The sequence below is a fragment of the Symphalangus syndactylus genome, chromosome 9 (genome assembly GCF_028878055.3).
Source record: "Symphalangus syndactylus isolate Jambi chromosome 9, NHGRI_mSymSyn1-v2.1_pri, whole genome shotgun sequence".
Classification (NCBI taxonomy): Eukaryota; Metazoa; Chordata; class Mammalia; order Primates; family Hylobatidae; genus Symphalangus; species Symphalangus syndactylus.
This window is the reverse complement of record NC_072431.2, coordinates 93,851,402-93,871,071: the sequence shown is the minus strand read 5'-3', so window position 1 is coordinate 93,871,071 and position 19,670 is coordinate 93,851,402. Positions and strand designations below refer to the sequence as shown.

General features: G+C 44.8%; 1 protein-coding gene across 5 annotated transcripts in view; it reads right to left on the bottom strand.

Annotated features, from left to right (window-relative positions):
* AOAH (acyloxyacyl hydrolase) overlaps positions 1–19,670 on the bottom strand; it is a 216,500-nt gene that overhangs the window by 94,643 nt on the left and 102,187 nt on the right. For all 5 annotated transcript variants that reach the window (XM_055293408.2, XM_055293407.2, XM_055293410.2 and 2 more), the window contains 6 exons: positions 16,893–16,963; positions 8,083–8,143; positions 6,611–6,681; positions 5,694–5,742; positions 3,217–3,265; positions 1,324–1,418 (listed from right to left, as the gene is read on the bottom strand). In XM_055293408.2, coding sequence (XP_055149383.1) covers positions 1,324–1,418; positions 3,217–3,265; positions 5,694–5,742; positions 6,611–6,681; positions 8,083–8,143; positions 16,893–16,963 — 396 coding nt within the window. The remainder of the gene's footprint in view (positions 1–1,323; positions 1,419–3,216; positions 3,266–5,693; positions 5,743–6,610; positions 6,682–8,082; positions 8,144–16,892; positions 16,964–19,670) is intronic.

Genomic DNA, 19,670 nt, shown 5'->3' with positions numbered 1-19,670 from the left:
TGGGAAGCCTCTATTCCTCCTTCCAACCTTCCCGAGTCTGGCTTGCCTTTTCTGTCTTCTGGGCAGCTCAAAGCACCCTCCAGGGACAAGCTACTACATAAGAATTGTGTAATTTCAGTGATTCCACCTGCATAGGAGTTCAGTGCTGTTACGGTGGCATGTAAAACTGGCATTGCATAATGTGACGATGAACATAACATTCGTGTCAATAATTTAAAAATTTAATTTTTCTTTAGAATGACATTAAATAGCAAATAAGAAAACACCATGACATATTGAGGGAGACTGCCAAAGAAGGAAAAGCACTTTATATTTTAGCACCTTTAATGGAACTTTTGAACAAGGTTTTCTGAGGGCACTTGTACTTTTGTTTTGCACTGCCAAGTATGTAGCTATCTCTAGGCACAGGTTTTGTTACATTTCCTCGCAATAACTTGTGGCCACAGGAAGCCCCAGCTGCAGGTGACCTATCTGACACCCCTGTACCCCCTGCTTGGGTGTGTGGCATTCAGACTGCCCTTCCCTGAACCCTCCAGCTCCCACCCTTTGCCACACAATCTCCCCAGGTGTTTGCACAATTTGAGAGGAAGATAATGGCCCTCCTGATAATGCAGCAGGTGTGTGGTTAGGTGATGAGCTGGTAATATACAGGGTTGCCATTACATGTCTACCTCATATTTAGGAGTCGTTCATCTGAGTAATGCATGCGAATCTCTCTTATAGTGCCTGACGCCTGATGTAGAGTCAAGAAATGTTGGTTTCCTTCCCCTTTCTTTGCCTTCTATGAGTCTGTCATTGTTTGCAATTTTGCCTGGTGGCCCTCTTCTTTTTTTTTATATTAAAAAACCCTCCCAGACAGTCTCATCACTCTTCGGGAATGGATGGCGGGCTTGTCTGTCCCCTGACGCCTTCCGTGGAGCACAGCAGAGGCCATCAGGAGCTGAGCAGCCTGCTCTGCCCAGAGCTTCTTGCTTGCTCAGACGAAAAACAAGCTGGAAAGGCCCCAGAGTGCCTCGTCCTGACCTCAACGGGGAGGCTGGCCCGGTGGGCTTTGTCCTTTCTGTGCATTCTCCACCTTCTTGACTCCCCATTGCTGCCTTCAGGGTTCCTGGCAGCAGCTGGGCTGAGGCTGGGGAGGTGAGTAGCAGGAACCTTTTGCCATTTGTCTAGGACTGAAATGACTGTGGATATGCCTTTCATGGCAGATTTTGCTAAAGAGGGAAATTTGCACCTGTGCGGAGTTGGCATCACATTTAGAGAGAGCAAGGGGAAACAAAAACAGAGGCCAGCACATCTGGAATGATTACTGCAAAAATTACTTACCAAAGACATCTGCGACGCTGTGATCCATTCAGGAGAGATGTGAAAATGAGCCCCAGCTGAGTCTCCCAGCAAAATGATTCCCCTGGGCTGTGAACCTAGGCAGCACAATTTATTCACATTATTTATGCACTCAAGTAGTTTGGAACCTCCAGACTGGGTAGTTACGAGAGCGGATACCCTAGTGTGTATTCCAGGCACCAAGCGTTTTAACAGTAATGCATTACCACTTTTTGCATGTTTGAGAGTGAGGGGCATAGCATTGCGGAGCTGAATGAGATTTCCAGGCCATTGGAGCCGCTAGCTAAGATGTAGAGATGCAGGTGTGTTTCCCAGCTCAACATAAAACATCTTGAGTGAATGATGGATGAATAAGTGAATCAAAGCTTTGTCTGAAATCAGAAATATACCCTAAATTTTGGTTCTGGAAATTGCTTTCTTGAAAACACACCAATGTCCATTACAATTCACTTTAAGGGTTAATGATCTTATGGAGCAATTTTGATTTTTCAAGGATGTTATGGTATTTTAAAGCCTTTAATCCATACAGGCAAAAACACTGGATAGACGATTCTGGCTGATTGATGGATAGATGGAGATAGAAAGGTCTGCATGCAGCCCTGTTTGCTTGGAGGTTCAGAATCACTTCATGTGACTCTGACGCCCATCCACATGAATCATTCACCTGTGAACTCATTCTTCCACATTCCTTAAGATCCTGAAAGACGCAATTGATGCCTCCCAGAGGCAGAGAGAGACGCCTCCTTTTTCCACTTCCAAACTCCTCAAGTCATGCAAGAGGGTGGCCTAGCTTCACTGCAGTGGCTCCCCAGCCTGGGCTTCATGGAAACCACTATTTGGCCACACAAATGGGGACTGAGAAGGCCCAGGACATCCTGGAGGGCACAGGGAGAGTGGGATATGGGGAATGTAAGTGGCTTTGCACCAGGGTTTCACCTAGATCTGCATATATTTCATTCATTGGTTTAGTTGTTCATTCATTCTTTATTCATCCAACAAATATTCCTAAACTGCATAAATATGTAATGAGCCTTTACATTTTCTATTCCTCTTCCTGCCCTCTGAGGGCTTAAAGACAATTAGGCTTTAAGTTGATAGACGGCAAAGACTATATATTTTTTGTCCAAGAAAACTCGGATCCAAGTATAACCCTTGGTTAGAATTGGAATCGTTCAGAAAATACCTGTTGAATGAAGAATGAGGTGATTGTGAAAGTGGGGAGAGAAGCCTAAACATAAAACAGTGATGTTACCATCAAGCGTTGGCATCACTAGGAGCATATTTTCAGTAATGTGTGGGGTGGTGAGGTTTCCCCAATGGAACTGGTGGCCCAGATGTTTGTGCCATCTGGGCACTTAGAGCACAGAGCTTTTGCCCAGCTATTTTTGGGAAGCCCTCACAAGTTATAGTCTGGCAGTCTCTCTCAAGTCATTCAGACATTCAGATATGCATCTTTACCCTAGTGGACACAGAGACTCATCCCATCAATAGAAGTCCGGGTGTCTGACCTTGTAGTGTATAGAGGGAAATGCAAAAGGTTAAAAATTTCAGTTATGACTGCTGCTTATTTTCGTATTTGGAAAAGTGCTAGATTTCCATTGTTCTTTTTTTCCATTTTGCAACCTAATCCTCAAGTAAAAGAGTCAATTAAACAAATTGTTTTGCTTTTTTAAGATTCTGCCCCCTTTCCTCCTTTTCTGAACCTTTTAGATACTTATTTCTGATCTGTCATGAAAATAAATGTAAGTTGGTCAGCATAGAGTAAATCCTAGCATCAAGCACGTTCTGACTTAGGTGGTCTGCTCACTTCAATTTGACTCAGACTAGAAAAGAATACTCTATTGTTATAACCACAATGACATCCACAATTCATACCTTCACAGAATTTCTTCTCATATGGAACTCCATCTTTTGGATCAACACCCTTTAAAAGAGAAATGATGCGATTAGCAGTTTAGTTTTAAATTTATGAGATACATATACTAAAGCTCTCCTAAATGGCTTTAAAAGCACAAAGGCAAATGCGTAGAAAAAACCCTTTAAAGTCTCTTGAGCCCCTAATTCAACATAGCAACGCCCTGTGCGAGCGAGTCGGGTTTGGGAGGAACTGAGGGTGGGAGTAAAGAGAGAGCCAGACACTGGACCATTTTCATTCAGGGAGATGCTGGGCAGGGTCCTGGGAGAGGTGCCTACACCAGGGGTCTCACCCCTCAGAGCATGGAGGGTCCACTGAGTGACTGCACACAGGGTCTGGGCAGATTCCACAGTCTCTGAGCTGGAGGTCTAAGTGTCCTGACATCTTCAGTACCTAAGATTGATGCTTCTAAAGAAGCAATTCTCAAGGGGTGCATTTTGCACATTCCTTTACCCCGAGGACATTGGCAATGTCTGGAGACATTTTTTGCTGGGGGTGCTACTGGCATCTAGTGGAAAGAGGTCAGGGATACTGCTAAATATCCTACAGTTTGCAAGACAGCTCCAACAACAAAGAATTATCCAACCCAAACATCAATAGTGCCCAGATTAGGAAACCTGGAAGTAACATTGGGCCTGTGAATGGGACTGAATTGGCACAGTTGGGACATCCTAAAACCTGAAGTTAAAGCTACCCCTTAGTGGAGCTGCTAGTCCTTGGAAGGATTATTCATAGTATTCCAAGATGAAAGCACTTGCTGATCAGAGATGCGTTAACAAGAGCGTGCTCACTCTCCAGTCTTGAGAGCTCCCCATTAAAACATGAAAGAACCTATTAACATCACACTCAACCCTGGGGTCCCTGGGACACAGTATGGGCAAAGTTGGACTTCATGGTTGTAAGACTCCCTCTGAGTTTATGATGTTGTGGTTCTGTGAGTGGTGTTTCCTCTGCGGAAGGGAATAGGTATGAAGGTGATATGTCCTTCTCCCATCACTGATGATGAGCTCTGCATCTTGTCTCCTTGAGCTCATGGTGTATTTCCATTGATCTAGTACAGTCTCTCACTTGGCCTTCCTTCTTATATGGGTGACACACCATATCTGAGGCCTGAGTGGGACCATGGAACGAAGACAGGGCATCACACATTGATAGTCTCGTTTGTCCTCCAACATGACAACTAAACCTGGGTTTTTCAGAACAAGAGCTGACTTGGGGATCTTGTCACCTTAAGCTCTAGGGGAGATGTCTTCTTCTTCTCCATGAAAAGGCAGAGTGACTAACGGATAGGGTGGGTGGCGTGGGCTGGGGCACAGCTGTCTCTCATGCTTCCCATATCCTAGAGGCCATGGGACTGGAAAGCATACAGTAGGTGACTGTTGGTGCAAGCCTGGACTGTGAGTGTCCCGAAGAGAGGAAAATATTTACAGAAACTTTTTCCTTTTCATTGAAGCAGATAAGCAACTCTTTAGAGGCAATTTAGACAATTTATTTAGGTAGGTGTGAAAATAATTGCAGTTTTTGCTGTTAATTACAAAAACTGCAATTACTTTTGCACCAACATAATATCTTGAAGTTAGGGAATCTTAAGCTTCAGGGCCCGTCACAGCCCCTGCCCATGTGAGTACTGGGAGTGACTGGGAGCAATAGAGTATTCTAGGTGGAGAGGGGAGGCCAGGACATGTTTCCATGTAAACACTTCTGGTAAGTCAGAAACGAGATCTCAAAAGAAAGGAAACTGAATTTCTGAGACTCCAGGAATTTGTTAACATTTCTGTGATTGTTTTAAAAATTATTCATTTTCCTATTTGATTTTGTATTTTTAACTAGATATTCTTTTTTTTTCATGAGGAACCCTCAAATCTTGTAAGCTTAACACCCAACAAACTTGAGTCTGTTGCTGTGGTAGTTTGGCTTTCCTCTTTTCTTCCCTTTTCTTTCCCTGGGAGCTGCAAATCCATTATTCATAGGAAACTAGGACACCACCATTAAATGCCTCAAGGTGTGAGTGGTAGGGTAAATTCTGAGTAATTTCTGCTCTGCCTGGCTAGGCTTATGAAACAGAAAAAAAAAATGGCTGCAACAAAGTAAGGACAGCATGTGGTTTGCTCCAACAGCTGTGTGGGTTGCTGTAAAACTTTGTTAACACCACTCTTCATTTAATTTCACACTGTTCAAAACAGTATAAAAGGATTAGATGTGGGTGACCTTAAGCAAGGCTTAAAGGGGTCATGACTGAGAAAGCCTCAACTCTCATGACATCGTTGACACTCTTCATGCATCATCAGGATTCTATACCCCTCTTCTAAGCAGCAGGAAAAGAGTTGCATTAGGCTGTCATAGTCTTCCCTGGATCTAACTAAAGCAAATATGTGATGAGCTTTGGGGGAGGGAGGAACAAAGGAGAATGGGGTCCAAGCTGAATTTAGTTGCTTACCCAAATGCCATTACAGTTTGAATCCTGATGGACATCCCAGTTGTCCGGCCTAAGAAAAAAACATTAACATTGGTCTTTGACATATGCTTGTCTCTCACTGGATGTCTGTTTCATGCATGAATGAATGAATGAATGCTACATGAAGTGCCATGGAGAGACAACAGCATTCTTCATGGAAGAGCGTCACATCCCATTGTGTGTTGTGACATCAGAAGCCTCCATTCAGCTTCCTTGCTTTACCTTGGTTTGGGATATTTGCTGGAAGCTCTGGACCAAATCCTGTCTTTTTCATCATTGACTACATTCATGGATCGCATTGTTGTGGAATGGTGCTGATGAACATAATGGACAAATCTGCACCCCATTGTACCCCTAAATGCCCAAATAACTGGTTTATTTAATGCTTTGACACTACAGTCACAACAAAGGCGATGGCTAGCATATCTGTTTTTTGATACCAGAGATGCAATTGAACCTCAGCCCACGGCTAATGTATGACATGTTTTCCATTCATTAGAGGCTCCTCCTTACTCCCGGAGGGAGAGGCCACTATTTCTGGGCCCAATTCTGCATGGAGAACAGATACAGAAGGCTGGATAAGTGTCTACAATAAGATAATCTGTTCACTTGATTGTTTTTCCCACTTGACTGTAAGCTCCAGGAGAGGAGGCATATTTCTGTTTTGTTTACCACCCAGCATGATGCAAAGTACTTGGCAAATTGTAGGTCCCTGATAAGCATTTCTTGGACAAATGAACGAATGAATGCCGTTCTTTTTTCACTGAGCTTTACTTCAATTGGAACACGAAAATCTCTTCTCTCTGTAAGTGGGAATTCCCTAGGCTGGGGGAAGATGTGCCTCCTGCTTTCTTTTCAGAAGATAATTTTAAAAATCAGCAACCAGCAGAAATAGTTACCTTCTACCTGGGTACACTGACTCGTCACTGTCATTACAGTCTCTCCCCCGCCAGTGATAGCCCCGCAGTGTCTGAAATTGAAGAGCGCACACAGGAGGGGTTCAGCCCGCTTTGATGTTATCCACGAGGAAGGCTAATCAGAGCTGTCTGAATGGCATTGACATCCACAGTTTTTAATTCAGATTCAATCTAGGATCACCAAAGAGCACTAAGAAAATTAAGATTAATATGATAAGACATGCTGTGTGAGTGACATGTAATATAACACCAGGAACAATAACAGATAATAGGGTGTGTGCATGCGTGTGCATATGTGAATGTACGTGTGTGTGTGTGTGTGACATTAAGTGCGTGCTTGTATGTGCGTGTGTGGGGGTGCATTGTGTGAATGTGAATGTGTACGTATGGGGGCACGTGTATATGCATGTGTGTGTTTATGTGTATTCATATTGTAGATGTGTGTGCGTATACACACGTGTGTTTGTGTGAGTATGTGTTTGCTCATGTTTGTGTGTCTACAAGCATCTCCAGAAACAGCAGACCCATCCAACTTCCCAAAAATCCTCTATTAACCATCAGTCCTCTCAGGCTGTAAAACAATTGGCTTATTTGGCCAAATGATTAATTTCATTGGATAATTTAAAAGTCTCTAGCCAAATGCTTAATTATGCAGGTTTAAATATTTGACCTGAATGATTTGAATCAAGAGTTATAATAACGCCAGATAATATTTTTATTTCCTCCATTCCCAAGTAGAATATCTGAGATTTCCCAAACTCTGTGACATGTTACTTGCTTGTTGGTTTTCACAGAGAATACCCTGACATTTTAACTGTTCTGAATCAAATGCACACACACACACGTTAAAAAGTAAGTTAAAGTAGATTTAAGAAGTTCCAAAATAATTCACAAAACCTTTCAAGGCAACCACAGCCCCCATGGAGAATTCCAGCTAGGAATGGCAACAGAACCAGTCTGGGTCTAAGATTTACTTCAGTGCCTTGTGTATCATCACAATGCTACAAAATCCTTAAAAAATGTGAAATGGGCTGGGTGCAGTGGCTCATGACTGTAATCCCAGCACTTTGGGAGGCCGAGGTGGATGGATCACTTGAAGTCAGGAGTTTGAGACCAGCCTGGCCAACATGGTGAAACTCTGACTTTACTAAAAATACAAAAACTACCGAGGTGTGGTGGTGCGTGACTTTAATGCCAGCTACTCGGGAGGCACGAGAAGCACTTTAAACCAGGAGGCAGAGGCTGCAGTGAGTGGAGACCATGCCACTGCACTCCAGTCTGGGGAACACAGTGAGACTTGGTCTCAAAAAAGAAAAGAAATTGTGAAATGATGTGTTGTTCATCAAGTTAATAATGCATTCAAATGAAATTCAGTCTTGTCTTATTAAAGGAAAGAAATTTGTAGGAAGCAATGTGATGTTAGTGAACATCTGGTTATTCCTAACAACACTTACCGGGAAAATGCTGTATTTGTCTGAATCCACATCTTTGAATGGCACAGACTGCTCTATAGCTCTAGGAAAAAGAAAACAAAACAATCGGTGAGCTAAGAAAAAAAGTAACAATGTTAGTGAAAACAAATAGAGAGACATTTTCTGATACAGCTGTGTTGAGTTTATGCCACAGAGGGCCATTCTAAACAGAAAATTAAGAGTCTGTGTGGTGTCAGACAGAGCCAGCAAAACTGCCAATCTCTGCTCTTTACCCAACAGAACTGCTTTCTCTCTGATATTAACTTGGCCTATATGAGGAAATAAAATAATTGAAGTGAAATTTTAAAGGGCAAGGGGTATTGATGTTGAGATTCCCAGGAAATATGAGACTGCACTTTGAGTTCAGCCAATGAACTCAGCACTACAAATTGAATTTTTGCCATTTTGCACATTCTGTTATAGAAATCTTTTCTTAAAATTTTACTCTTTTCAATCACTTATCCTGAGAATCTTGACCATTTAGCTGATATTAGCTGGCAACTTTCACTCCCATTCATGAGTCTTGGAAACCAAGGACCCTGATGTGATGACTAAATAAATTGATGCCAAAGCCATGGACATCCCATGAGGGAGGATTTCCCCTGTGGAATCCTCACTACCAGACTTTTCCCAGCTTCTAAATGTCAAACACTGCCTTGGGTTTAGAAAATCACTTACAGAGTAGCAGAATAATGCAGTCATATGGCAATGAGGCAGGAAAATAGGGTCTGGAGGCAGGGAACATAAGGCCGATTCACACTTCAGCTATAACAGGAAATATCCTCTCCATAGGGCATATGCCGTAAAGGACTTTGTAACTTTACTTCATCCTCTTCATTTACATAGGGCGTACCCCAAGTAGAGGGTACACAAAAACTCTGTAATAGGGCCTTTGAGCCCCTATTCTCAGGCCTGCTTCTACAGTGTGGAGTGCACTTTCATTTTCTATAAATCCCTTCATTCCTTCTTGCTTTGTGCGTTTCATCCAATTCTTTGTTCAAGATGCCAAGAACCTGGACACCCTCCACCATTAACGGCAAGATGAGGCTTTCTTTGGAGCCGAGAATTTACAGTGAGTAACACAAACTTTTATAGGAATCACTAAATGGTCTTTTGAATAAAGAGCATCTCAACAGTTCTGAGAACCTTGAGGCAAATAAATGTAACCCAAGACCATGCGGAGCCTAACTAGCAGCCTGGAGCCTGTCTTATGAACTCTGGGATGGGACAGAAGTTCAGCTTACAGGCCTCTTTGGTCAAACACTGAAATGTACTGTGCTGGTTATATTAGCCTCTATGGCTCTATAGCCTGTATTCTACTCTATACTTCTGGGGCTGGGAATTTTGCAAAATACACTTACCAGGTTCCCTTGGGAACTGGAGCTGGCACTCGTGGCAAGAAAGAGCAGAAGGAGGAGAGAAGTTGTTTTCCCTCTTTGTCTTTCTCTCTCTGGGTGTTCCCTTCAGTGACTCCACCTCTAGCCACAGTGGGCCCTCCTGAGGGTCCCAGCACTCGTGGATGACCCCTTATCCATGGCTCCAGGACTGGTCCACGTGGCCTCTTGTTTTGCCCCCAGCAACCCCGCAGCAAGTGGCCTCCCAAGCCTGAGAACACCAACTCCTCCCTTTTGCTTCTTCTGTTCCCCTAGGGATGCTGGTTGCCTCCTGCAGTCATAGCTGGGTAGCCTTGCCTTCCCCTTTTTACTGTTTCAGCCTTTTTAGCACTTTTTAAACTGGTACCTTATATTAAATCCTCTTTGCACAGCTCTGTTTCCTGACTGGACCACTGAGAGGAGGGCCCTGGGATGAGTGAGTGCTGGTTAGGGTAGGGAAAAGTAGGGAGTGTGGGGAGTCAATAGCCACTTAGTGGACCCAATGAAGAGGGAGTTGCAAGCTGATGTCTCATCACTAGTCCTTCCTACATTCCTGCCTGGGGGGACAGGGGAGGCTGGATCCCTGAAAGGACAAGGCAGCAGTCTCCCTCTTAGTGTCCCCAAGAGGAATTATCCTTTTGAATTCAAGCGCTCTTGCTAGATACTGAGTTAAGCATGGTGGTTCAGTAAAGACTCCGGAGTCAGTTGGAGTCACTGCTCCATCCACTGCTTCCTCACCAGCTCTGCAATTCTCAGAAATTTATTTAACCTCCCTGAGCCTCATTTTTAAATCTGTAAAATGTGATTCCTGCCAGCTCCCTCACAGGGTTTATTGGGAGGATTAAGGGAAACCACATGAAAAGTCCCTGGTATTGGTCCTCACAAAGTGCCTGCAGCTGTGATTATGAGCACCTGCTGTCCAAAAGAGGAAATTCACCTTTCCCTTCCATTTGGGGTGGGGTGGGTTGAACAAGGCCAGAGAGAGAGCCACCAACAGGAAATTAGAAAGGTTCTATTTGCTGACTCCACACATCCACACTTACAGGGAAAGTGAGTACCAGCCTTGGGGAAGGTGGAAGATTGTCCAGGAACAATTCAAGTGTAGGCTGTAGCCAAATTCCACCCCCATGATCACCCACACCTTGATTTTCCCATGGTGGGAGCAGAGGGGAATGAAGCTTCCCGAGTGGGCTCAGAGGTTGTGATGCTGCTTTCCCTCATGCAGGAGAGGAGCTAGGGCAAGATCATCCTTGGGATCCTTCCTGCTCTGATGCTGCAGGGTTTCTAGATCCACCCCATCCCTTGTCTACTCTGAGCTACGAATGGTTTTCTCTCACTTTAATCATCTGTCAAGAAATGCGGAAAAAGCTTGGACCAAATGATATGCAGTCATCCAACATCAGTTGTGACTGTTAAGAAAAATTTTGGAAAAGGCTTTGAAGGCTACATTTTCTGTGAGACTAGGCAGTTTTCCCCATGTATGTATTTGGCCTCTTGGACAGCGTTTATTTTTCTAGTTGAGAAAAGGAAGATAAAGAAAGAGAGCAAGAGTGAGAGACAAAGACAGACAGATCAACAGAGACAGAGAGAGAGAGACAGAAATGATATAGACCCAAACAGCCATATTTTCAGCCTGAGAAAGAAAAAGGAGCTGGAGGAAAGGTCCCGTTTGGGCATGCGCCAAAGCTATCCCCTCCCACCTTTGTTATCTTGGGGGTGAGAGTTTGTCCTTGAAAGAAGGAACAAAGAGTGGTCTTTAGGATTGGAAAGCTGACTTATTAACCTTTGTCTGCTTACTTTAAAGTCCCCAAGTGACTGACCAAAGCCATGCATTCTAGACATGAGTGGGTAGACTGGGTACTCCAAGTAGCATAAATTGCAACTTGTATAATCTTCACAATCCCTTCTTCACAGCCCGCTAATCAAATTATTTTTCAACTTAGCAACAACTTCATTTGGTAGCAAAACTTGACCTGAAGTGATATAGGGCAATTCGTAAACTTTATCACACTTAGTGTGAAAATTCATGTATTTCGCTCTGAAATATAAATCTGATTGATCAAGAGGTGCCAGGGATAGTAGGTGGGTTATGGTATGTGCACTATTTATTACTTTACTAGAATATAAAAAATTTGAATTTCGAATCATATCTGGCTCCAAGGCTTTTTGTTTGTTCATTTTTGTGTTTGTTTTTATAGAGATAGAGTCTTGCTCTGTTGCCCAGGCTGGTCTTTAGCTCCTGACCTTAAGTGATCTTCCCACTCTGGTCTCCAAAATGCTGAGATTACAGGCATGAGCCAATGTCCCTGGCAACTCCAAGGTTTTGCATAAGACATTGTTGACTTTTACTAAAAATTATTTCTGCAAAATTGCATCTGAACTTGATACCTTGTGTATCCTTAGAAATATCTAGCTGTATGTTGAAATGTTCATTCATTCATTCCTTCATTCCACAGGCATTTTGGGAGTCCCTGCTGTGTGCCAGGAATCATATTAGATAGCAGAGATGAGTAGAAGATACAGTTCCTGCACTTTAGGAGCTTGACATGGGTGAGGAAATAAATGCATCAAAAGATAACTATAGTCCTAGGTGAAAAATGCTGTAAGAGGGTTGAGCATCTAGAGAGGAAAAAAACATTTCTAACTCTATATAGGAGAAGAAGTGATCTTAAGGTGAAAGCTAAAGGATGAGACAGAATTTTCAAGGCAAGCAATTGGACTGAGGGCAGTGTAGTGGGAAGGAAAAGCCATGGGAATTCTTTCAACGTAGTTCTGGGTTCTGAAATTAGACTCTCTGGGTTGGAATCCCAGTTCTGCTGTCTCCTTGTCAGATGACCTTACGCAAATTATTTAATCTTTTTGTGCCTCAGTTTTCTCACTTGTAAAATAGAATCGATATCATTAACTGTTTCTTAGATATGGAAAGCACTCGAAAAAACAAAAAAAACACAACACATGAGCTCTTACTTTATGTGCAATGGGAACCCTGATTGCAAGGATGGCTCCTCGGGTGGGGCAGCGGGAGTCAGGTGTCTGCTCTCATCACGGTTTGGTTTCTAGAGACATCCCCATCCCAATCCATGGCCCCTCTTCAGATGTTCAGATTTCTGGCCACACAACATTCTATTCAATGACCATGCAGCCTGGTGTCGCTCGCTGCCCCTGCTCTATACCGCCTGCCACCAGATACCAGGTGAATGTGCTTGATACGGGGAGCAATTGTAACTGCGGCTGATTGTTATTAATGACACGGTATTGAGCTATTCAAGTTCAATCTCCCTAAAATTATTTCATGAAACTGGGGCATTATAACAAAAGAAAAATGGTGAGAATGAATCTCCATGTGTGCCTGCCTCACATGTGAGACTCAGGTAGCTCTCGAGGGCCGGGCGTGGGTTGGTTGCGTATGTGGGTGGATGTGTTATCAAATGAAATGAGAACAGAGAAGCCACGGAAGGGCACACCTGCCTATAGATGTGGCTCAGCTTGGAGGTGGGGACAGGACCGATGTGGGTGGAAGGAGCAGGGTATGGGGAAGGAGGAGGCTAAAAAGGAAAAAAAAATAGCGTTGAATTAACAATCAACAGGGAATAGGATGGTTTGCACATATTTATGTGAAATAATATGGGGGTTTCTGCATATAGACATTAAATAAAAAGAATAGATTTTTAAAAAGAGGGGATCCTCCTGACTTACTTACTACTGTTGAAGTAAAATACAGACAGTGTGTAGGCACTATGTATCCTGATTAAAACAGAACACCAAAAAACTTGATCACCCCATGGTCATAGCCTGATAGCTACACATTTGTTTTCCTGGTAAAGTGGTGCTCTTTCTTCATGTATTCCCTCATTTCTTCATTGAGCTCCTCCTGCTAAGAAATGGGATCCCTGCTCTCCAGGATCTTATGGGTGGTGTGGGATACCAGCAAGGAAGCAGGGATTGAAGAATGGGATGAGGCGGAGCAGGCACTGCGGAGCTGGGGGCATTGAGGAGGAGCCAGGAGCACCCAGGAGGGCTGTGCAAGCGACTGAAAGTAACCTGGGAGCTGGAACGCGTCCCTGGGGTGGAGACACCTCAAATGAATTTTGAAAGCATTAGACTGAGTGGGATGGAGGGCAGGGAGAGGCACTGGGCAGGTAAGGCATTCCTCCTGGGGGAATTTTATAAAAGGAATATGCCACAGAAGACACGCCGGTCTTGTCTCTACCACGTGAGGACACCGTGCTAGTGGGTCAGGCATTTAAAACCTACTTGTTCCTCTAAAGCATAGGGCTAAGAGTTGAGGTGTTAATGGAAAGCAAACTGTTGGATTCAAAGGTCAGATTCGTCCATTACCGGATCTGTGACCTTGTGCAAATGATTTTACCTCTTTAGAAAGGAGAAAATAATGGTGCTGACCTTAGATGGTTGGATTTACAGCAGTTTTTGGTGCATAGACAGCACCAGATAACTTTTAGTTATCAATATTTTTACTGAACCACAGATGGCTTTGAAGAATACACGAGACTGCATTTATACATTTACGTGCTTTGTAAGTTGTAAAGCACTGAACCAGTTGTGACCTGCTGCATATGACACTTGAAACACAGGGATTTTTTAGAAAGAAGGAAAACACAGTTTTTGCTTTTTCATAAAAGAATAATTTTCCCTTTCAAATTGGACCAAGAAAATCCCTGGCCACTGATGCTCTTGAATTCAATTTTTCAAAGGTGGTTCAATTGAAGAGTTGTCACTTTGACCCTGTTGCGTCCTGCTGGCCTACATCTAACGCAGAAAATACAATAATGCATTCAGCAAGGAGGGGGCAGGGGTCTCGATTTAATGGGAGCTAGGCATGATGACATGATTGGGGGCCTGGGGAGCTGGCTGCATCTCAGTCTTCCAGCATCTTCTTTCATGTCTGATATCTGCCCCCTACTCCCCACGTCCTGATGCTCTCTGGATTCATCCCCAGTCATGAAAAGGGGTGTTACTAGCACTTCTGGGACCTGCAATGGCACTTTGCATAGCTGGCTTGTAGGGGCTTATGCCAGAAGATTGTCTAGGAAGAGTTTTTAACTGTTTAACTCTTGGATCTCTCTAAGAGGCTCCAAATGTGGGTCTGAATCATAGCCTCCTCCTGTTCCTGGATATTATTACAACAGATGAGAGATGTTCAGTGGACTTAGTACTCATGAAGCTCATGAGATGAAGGATGGCAGAACAAGGACAAGTGTCTTTGTTAGGGGTTGAATTGTGTTCATGAAAAAAATATGATGAAGTCCTAACCCCTGGTATCTGTGAATGTGACCTTATTTGGAAACAGGGTCTTTACAAGTGTAATCAAGTTAAGATGAGGGCATTAGGGCAGACCCTCATCCAATATGAGTGGTGTCCTTGTAAAAGGAAATGACAGGCACCCAGGGAAGATGGCCAGATATGAAGATGAAGCAGAGACTGGAGCGATGCAGCTGCAAGGCAAGGTATGCCAAGGCCTCACGGCCACCATTGGAAGCTAGGGAGAGACAGAAAGGATCCAACTAGAATCTTAGAAGGTGCACGGCCCTGCTGCCATTTTGGCTCTGGACTTATGACCTCCAGAACTGAGAGAGAATTAATTTCTGTTGTTCTAAGCCACCCAGTTTGTGGTGTTTTGTTACCACAGACATAGGAAGCTATAGCTTCTGAGTCCAGGTGTGCAGCCTAACTCTCACCTCTGTGTGTTCTCAGCCATCCACAAGGCTGGACTAGCACAGGCTAAAGTAATAGGAGCTCCTGCGGGAGAGGAAGAGTAAAAGAAGCAGGGGCTGGGGCAGATGGTGTGGTTAAATAAATATCTCCCGGCTAAAGAACATTATTCTGAGTCATTAAAGCATCACTTGTATGTGTAGCATTCGCAGTCTTGCACCTCTACTAGAAGGCGAGCATTGGGGTGGACATGGACACCCAGGAGTCTAAGTGTGGGGTCTAATGGCCTAAGAATTCCCTGAAAAATTTCCAGGAAAACACAGCACTCCCCCACCAGGTTTGGGGTCAAGGAATCTGGATTTTAAAACGTTTCAAAATGATTCTGAGACATAGGCAGAATTTAGTTTATACTTTAATCTTAGATATGGGGAAGCCGAGGCTCAGAGACATTAAGTGGCTGAAGTTCTCAAAGTCAGCTCAAGAAGCAGCATTGCAAAGGAGTCAAGAATATGTATATTCCCAAAGAACACATGAGATCAAATGCACCTGGGGGTGTGTGTATCTTGGGTACTCAGTGGCCCAGCAGAAGTTAATTCTTTAAGGCTCAGTTGCTTTCTCCGTGAAATGGGAATAATAATAACCCTTACCTTATTTTATTGTTGTGAGAACTAAGTGAGGAAACGTATCGAAAGTTCAGCATCTGGCACCTGGAACAGCGCGCATAAACCTGATAGCAGCAAAGCAGCAGTGGTCATATTAGAAGTAGCTTAGTGGGATGGGCTTGGTGGCTCACGCCTGTAATCCCAGCACTTTGGGAGGCTGAGGTGGGTGGATCACTTGAGGTCAGGAGTTCAAGACCAGCCTGGCCAAAGTGGTGAAACCCCGTCTCTACTAAAAATACAAAAAATTAGCTGGGTGTGGTGGTGGGTACCTGTAATCCCAGCTACTAGGGCAGCTGAGGCAGGACAATCGCTTGACCCCGGGAGGCGGAGGTTGCAGTGAGCCGTGAGCACTACATTGCACTCCAGCCTGGGCAACAAGAGCGACACTCCGTCTCAAAAAAAAAAAACAAAAAAACAAGTAGCTTAGTGGAGGGTACATCCCATGATGCTACTTTGCCTCTGAGTCCAATGCCCTCTCAAGACATTGTTTCACCCTTTAATGTTTTGAACAGCAGTTACTACGATGTCTAGCGTAACCCCGGACTCAAAGTGGTGCTGGAATAGGGACAGGAGGGTGTGGGAATTCTGGACAGTGTCTCTGCATTCACAACCGTATTCCTATGTATCTGAGCCAGATTTTTCACGTAATAGTTTGGGCTCTGTGAAAACACAGTCCCTGTCCAGCCTTGTGAGTGTCTTGCACTAAAGATGCTCAGTCTTCTCCATGCCCAGTTGCCCACCCTGGTCTGTAGCTCACATGGCACAGAGGGGCTGTTTCCAGGTATAGTGCAGTGGGCACCTCGCTGGCAGGCACTCACTGGCAGTGAGCCTCACTGTGGGCTGCATTCTAGCCTGAGGAACAGATCAGCTTTGAGATGCAAAGATGCTGGCATTCAGTATATTTCCCAAATGATTTTGTTCAGAGCTCATTTGTCTTCTGGTTTCTGTGTAATATTTTGAGAAAGAAACACTTTCACCTTCAGGGATGCCTTTTAAGTGTGAAGATCATTTTAGTCATTAGAAAAAGGGGACAAGCAAAGATGTTATTACATGCTAGTGCTCAGGAAGGTAGAAATTATATACATACAATTTAATTTTCTGGCAGATCTTGGCCAAAACCGGGAGTGAACAAATGTCAGAACCACTTCTAGAATATTTCTGGGGAGATAAAAAAAAAACCAATAAAAAGAGAGTTGTTTAGTTTAAGGAGTGGTTCCCCACCTTCTAAGGGTCCCTCTGAACTTGAGGTTTCTGGATCCTCCTTCCTCTAGAATCCAGCCCGTTTCACCTCTCTAAATTTACCTCTTGTTCTTGTCCCCACAATCCATATCCATGCCACTGCCTGTGCCTTTGCCCACCGGGCTCTTCAGCCCGAAGCCTTCCCTCCTCCTCTTCTCCCAGCCAGCTCTTCCCAGCTTCCCAGCCACCCTCACTCTCCACCTTGTCCCAGGAGGGCCTGGCAACAGCATTCCTCTACCCAGGTGCTTTAAAAATAAAGAACATTTTCAAACAAAATAATTCCATCTCATTATGGAAATAAAAACTAAAGGGACAGACCAATCTGGGGCCTGGGAGGAAGGAAGGTCCCTTCCCCCGCGGAGGAGAATGGTGCACAGACCAAGCTCCTTATGCTTCTTGAGCCATGGGGTTCTAGACAGCGATTTCTATGAGGCTCCAGATGTGGGCTACACTAAAAGCCCGACATTTTACCAAGCAGTGCTTTTAGAAAGATCACAGTTTCCACAATGCTTTCCTCAAATTAAAGAAAGAGAAGACAATAGGGTAGAAAAGTTAGGTACCAGCATTTATCAATGAAGGAAGAGAGACAGTGGATTCCTGCCAGCCCAGAGTCCTTTGAATGGCTATGAGGAGTGTTATGGGCATTGGCGATATTTAACCCTGGCAAGAGAGAATCAGCAACCATTTCAGAATGTAAATGAGGTACTTAAGGATTTTTGAGATGCCTGCCCAGCTTTCTAGGAGGAGAAATAATCCTGAGTGGTGGCCCAGCTCCATGTAAGACGTGGAGACAAAGAGGCTGTCCTTGTCCTCAGCCCACAGTCGAGTGGAGGGCATGGGTGGAGGCCCCAGCTCTGTGCACACCCTGTGGGATCTGCAGAGGCCAAGGCACTAGCACGTGTCTCTAGGAACGCGGAGGAGGATGCAGATGACCCTGCAGTGAGGTGGGATAGAGGCAGGTGGGGAGGAAGAGAGATGGCCTGAGGCTTTGTGACTCAGTGAGGGCCACAGCCTTGCTAGAGATGCACATCCCTGTCTTCCACATCCCCACCTCAGGTCTGCTGAATCGAAAACCCTGGGGTGGGTCCTGGCAGCCTATGTCTTCGTAGCCCTCCAAGTCATTCTGGTGCCCACTAAGGCTTGACAACCACTGCTCTAGGTCCTTGTCACTCAACGTGTGATCACAGATGAGGGGCACTGATGCCACCTGGGAGCTTTCAGAGATGTAGAGTCTTGGGCCCTGCTGCAGACCTGTGGAATCAGAATCTGCATTTTAACAAGATCCCCAGGATGCACACTAAAGCTGAAGTAGCCTGGCTCCTGGCAGAGGGAGTGCATGAGCAGTGCTGTGGAGGTATGAGAAAGCTTGGTGTCTTAGAGGAATGCCAAACATTCCCACCTGGCAGGAGCATCGGAATGGCAGAATGGCAGAATGCAGTGAACCATGGAAGGAAGGAGACGGGATGGGGGGGCGGGGCACGGGGCCTGGAAAGCAGCACTACATGTTACCCTGAGGACTATGGGGAAGCCGTAGAGGTGTCAGGCAGAGGAATCACATTTGCGTTTTGGAAAGACGTCTCTAGGCATGGGGGGATGGCCTGGAGAGGATCATTTGAGATAAGAGACCCTAAGGCCCTATCTCCGGGTTTCAGACCTCGGCGCTATTGCCATGTTGGGCCGATAATAATTCAGTCTTTGCTGTGTGGGTTGCCCTGTGCACTGTGAGATGCTGGGCAGCATTTCTGGCCTGTGACCCCCAGATGCCCGCCGCACAAATCTGCCTCCAGACATTGCCAAATCTGCCTCCAGACACTGCCAAATGTCCCCAGGGTGGGAGCAAGGGGCAATATTGCCACCTATTGGGAAGCACTGATGGGAAACAGGGTGGAGGAGGGTGATAGTGCAAAGAAGGGGTGGTTAGAAGGGTGACTCCAGAGACTTAGTAGCTGACTGAGATCAGGAATGTGGACATATGGCAACACAAGCATCAGCATAAGCTTCTACTAAGGGAGGAGACCACCCCTCATATTGTCTTATGCCCAATTTCTGCCTCCAAAGAAAGAAGAAGTAAAAACTAATAGGCAGAAATGAAATCCACAGGCAGACAGCCCGGTGCCACACGCTGGGCCTGGTAGTTAAAGATCGACCCCTGACCTAATCGGTTACGTTATCTATAGATTACAGACATTGTATAGAAAAGCACTGTGAAAATCCCTATCTTGTTTTATTCTGATCTAATTACCGGTGCACGCAGCCCCCATTCACGTACGCCCTGCTTGCTCAATCGATCATGACCCTCTCACGCGCATCCCCTTAGAGTTGTGAGTCCTTAAAACGGACAGGAATTGCTCACTCGGGGAGCTCAGCTCTTGAGACAGGAGCCTTGCCAATGCCCCTGGCGGAATAAATCCCTCCCTTCGTTAACTCGGTGTCTGAGGAGTTTTGTCTGCGGCTTGTCCTGCTGTACTACAACATTGACGGCACTTCAGAAGTACAGACACTATCTGAGATCCAGAGTCCAAAGTCAGGTTGCATTTGAATGTTTGAGGTACTTTTAATATTCAGTTTAGTCTGAAGCCCTTGGTCTTATTCTCCTAACAACAATCTAGATTTTAACACTGGTGAT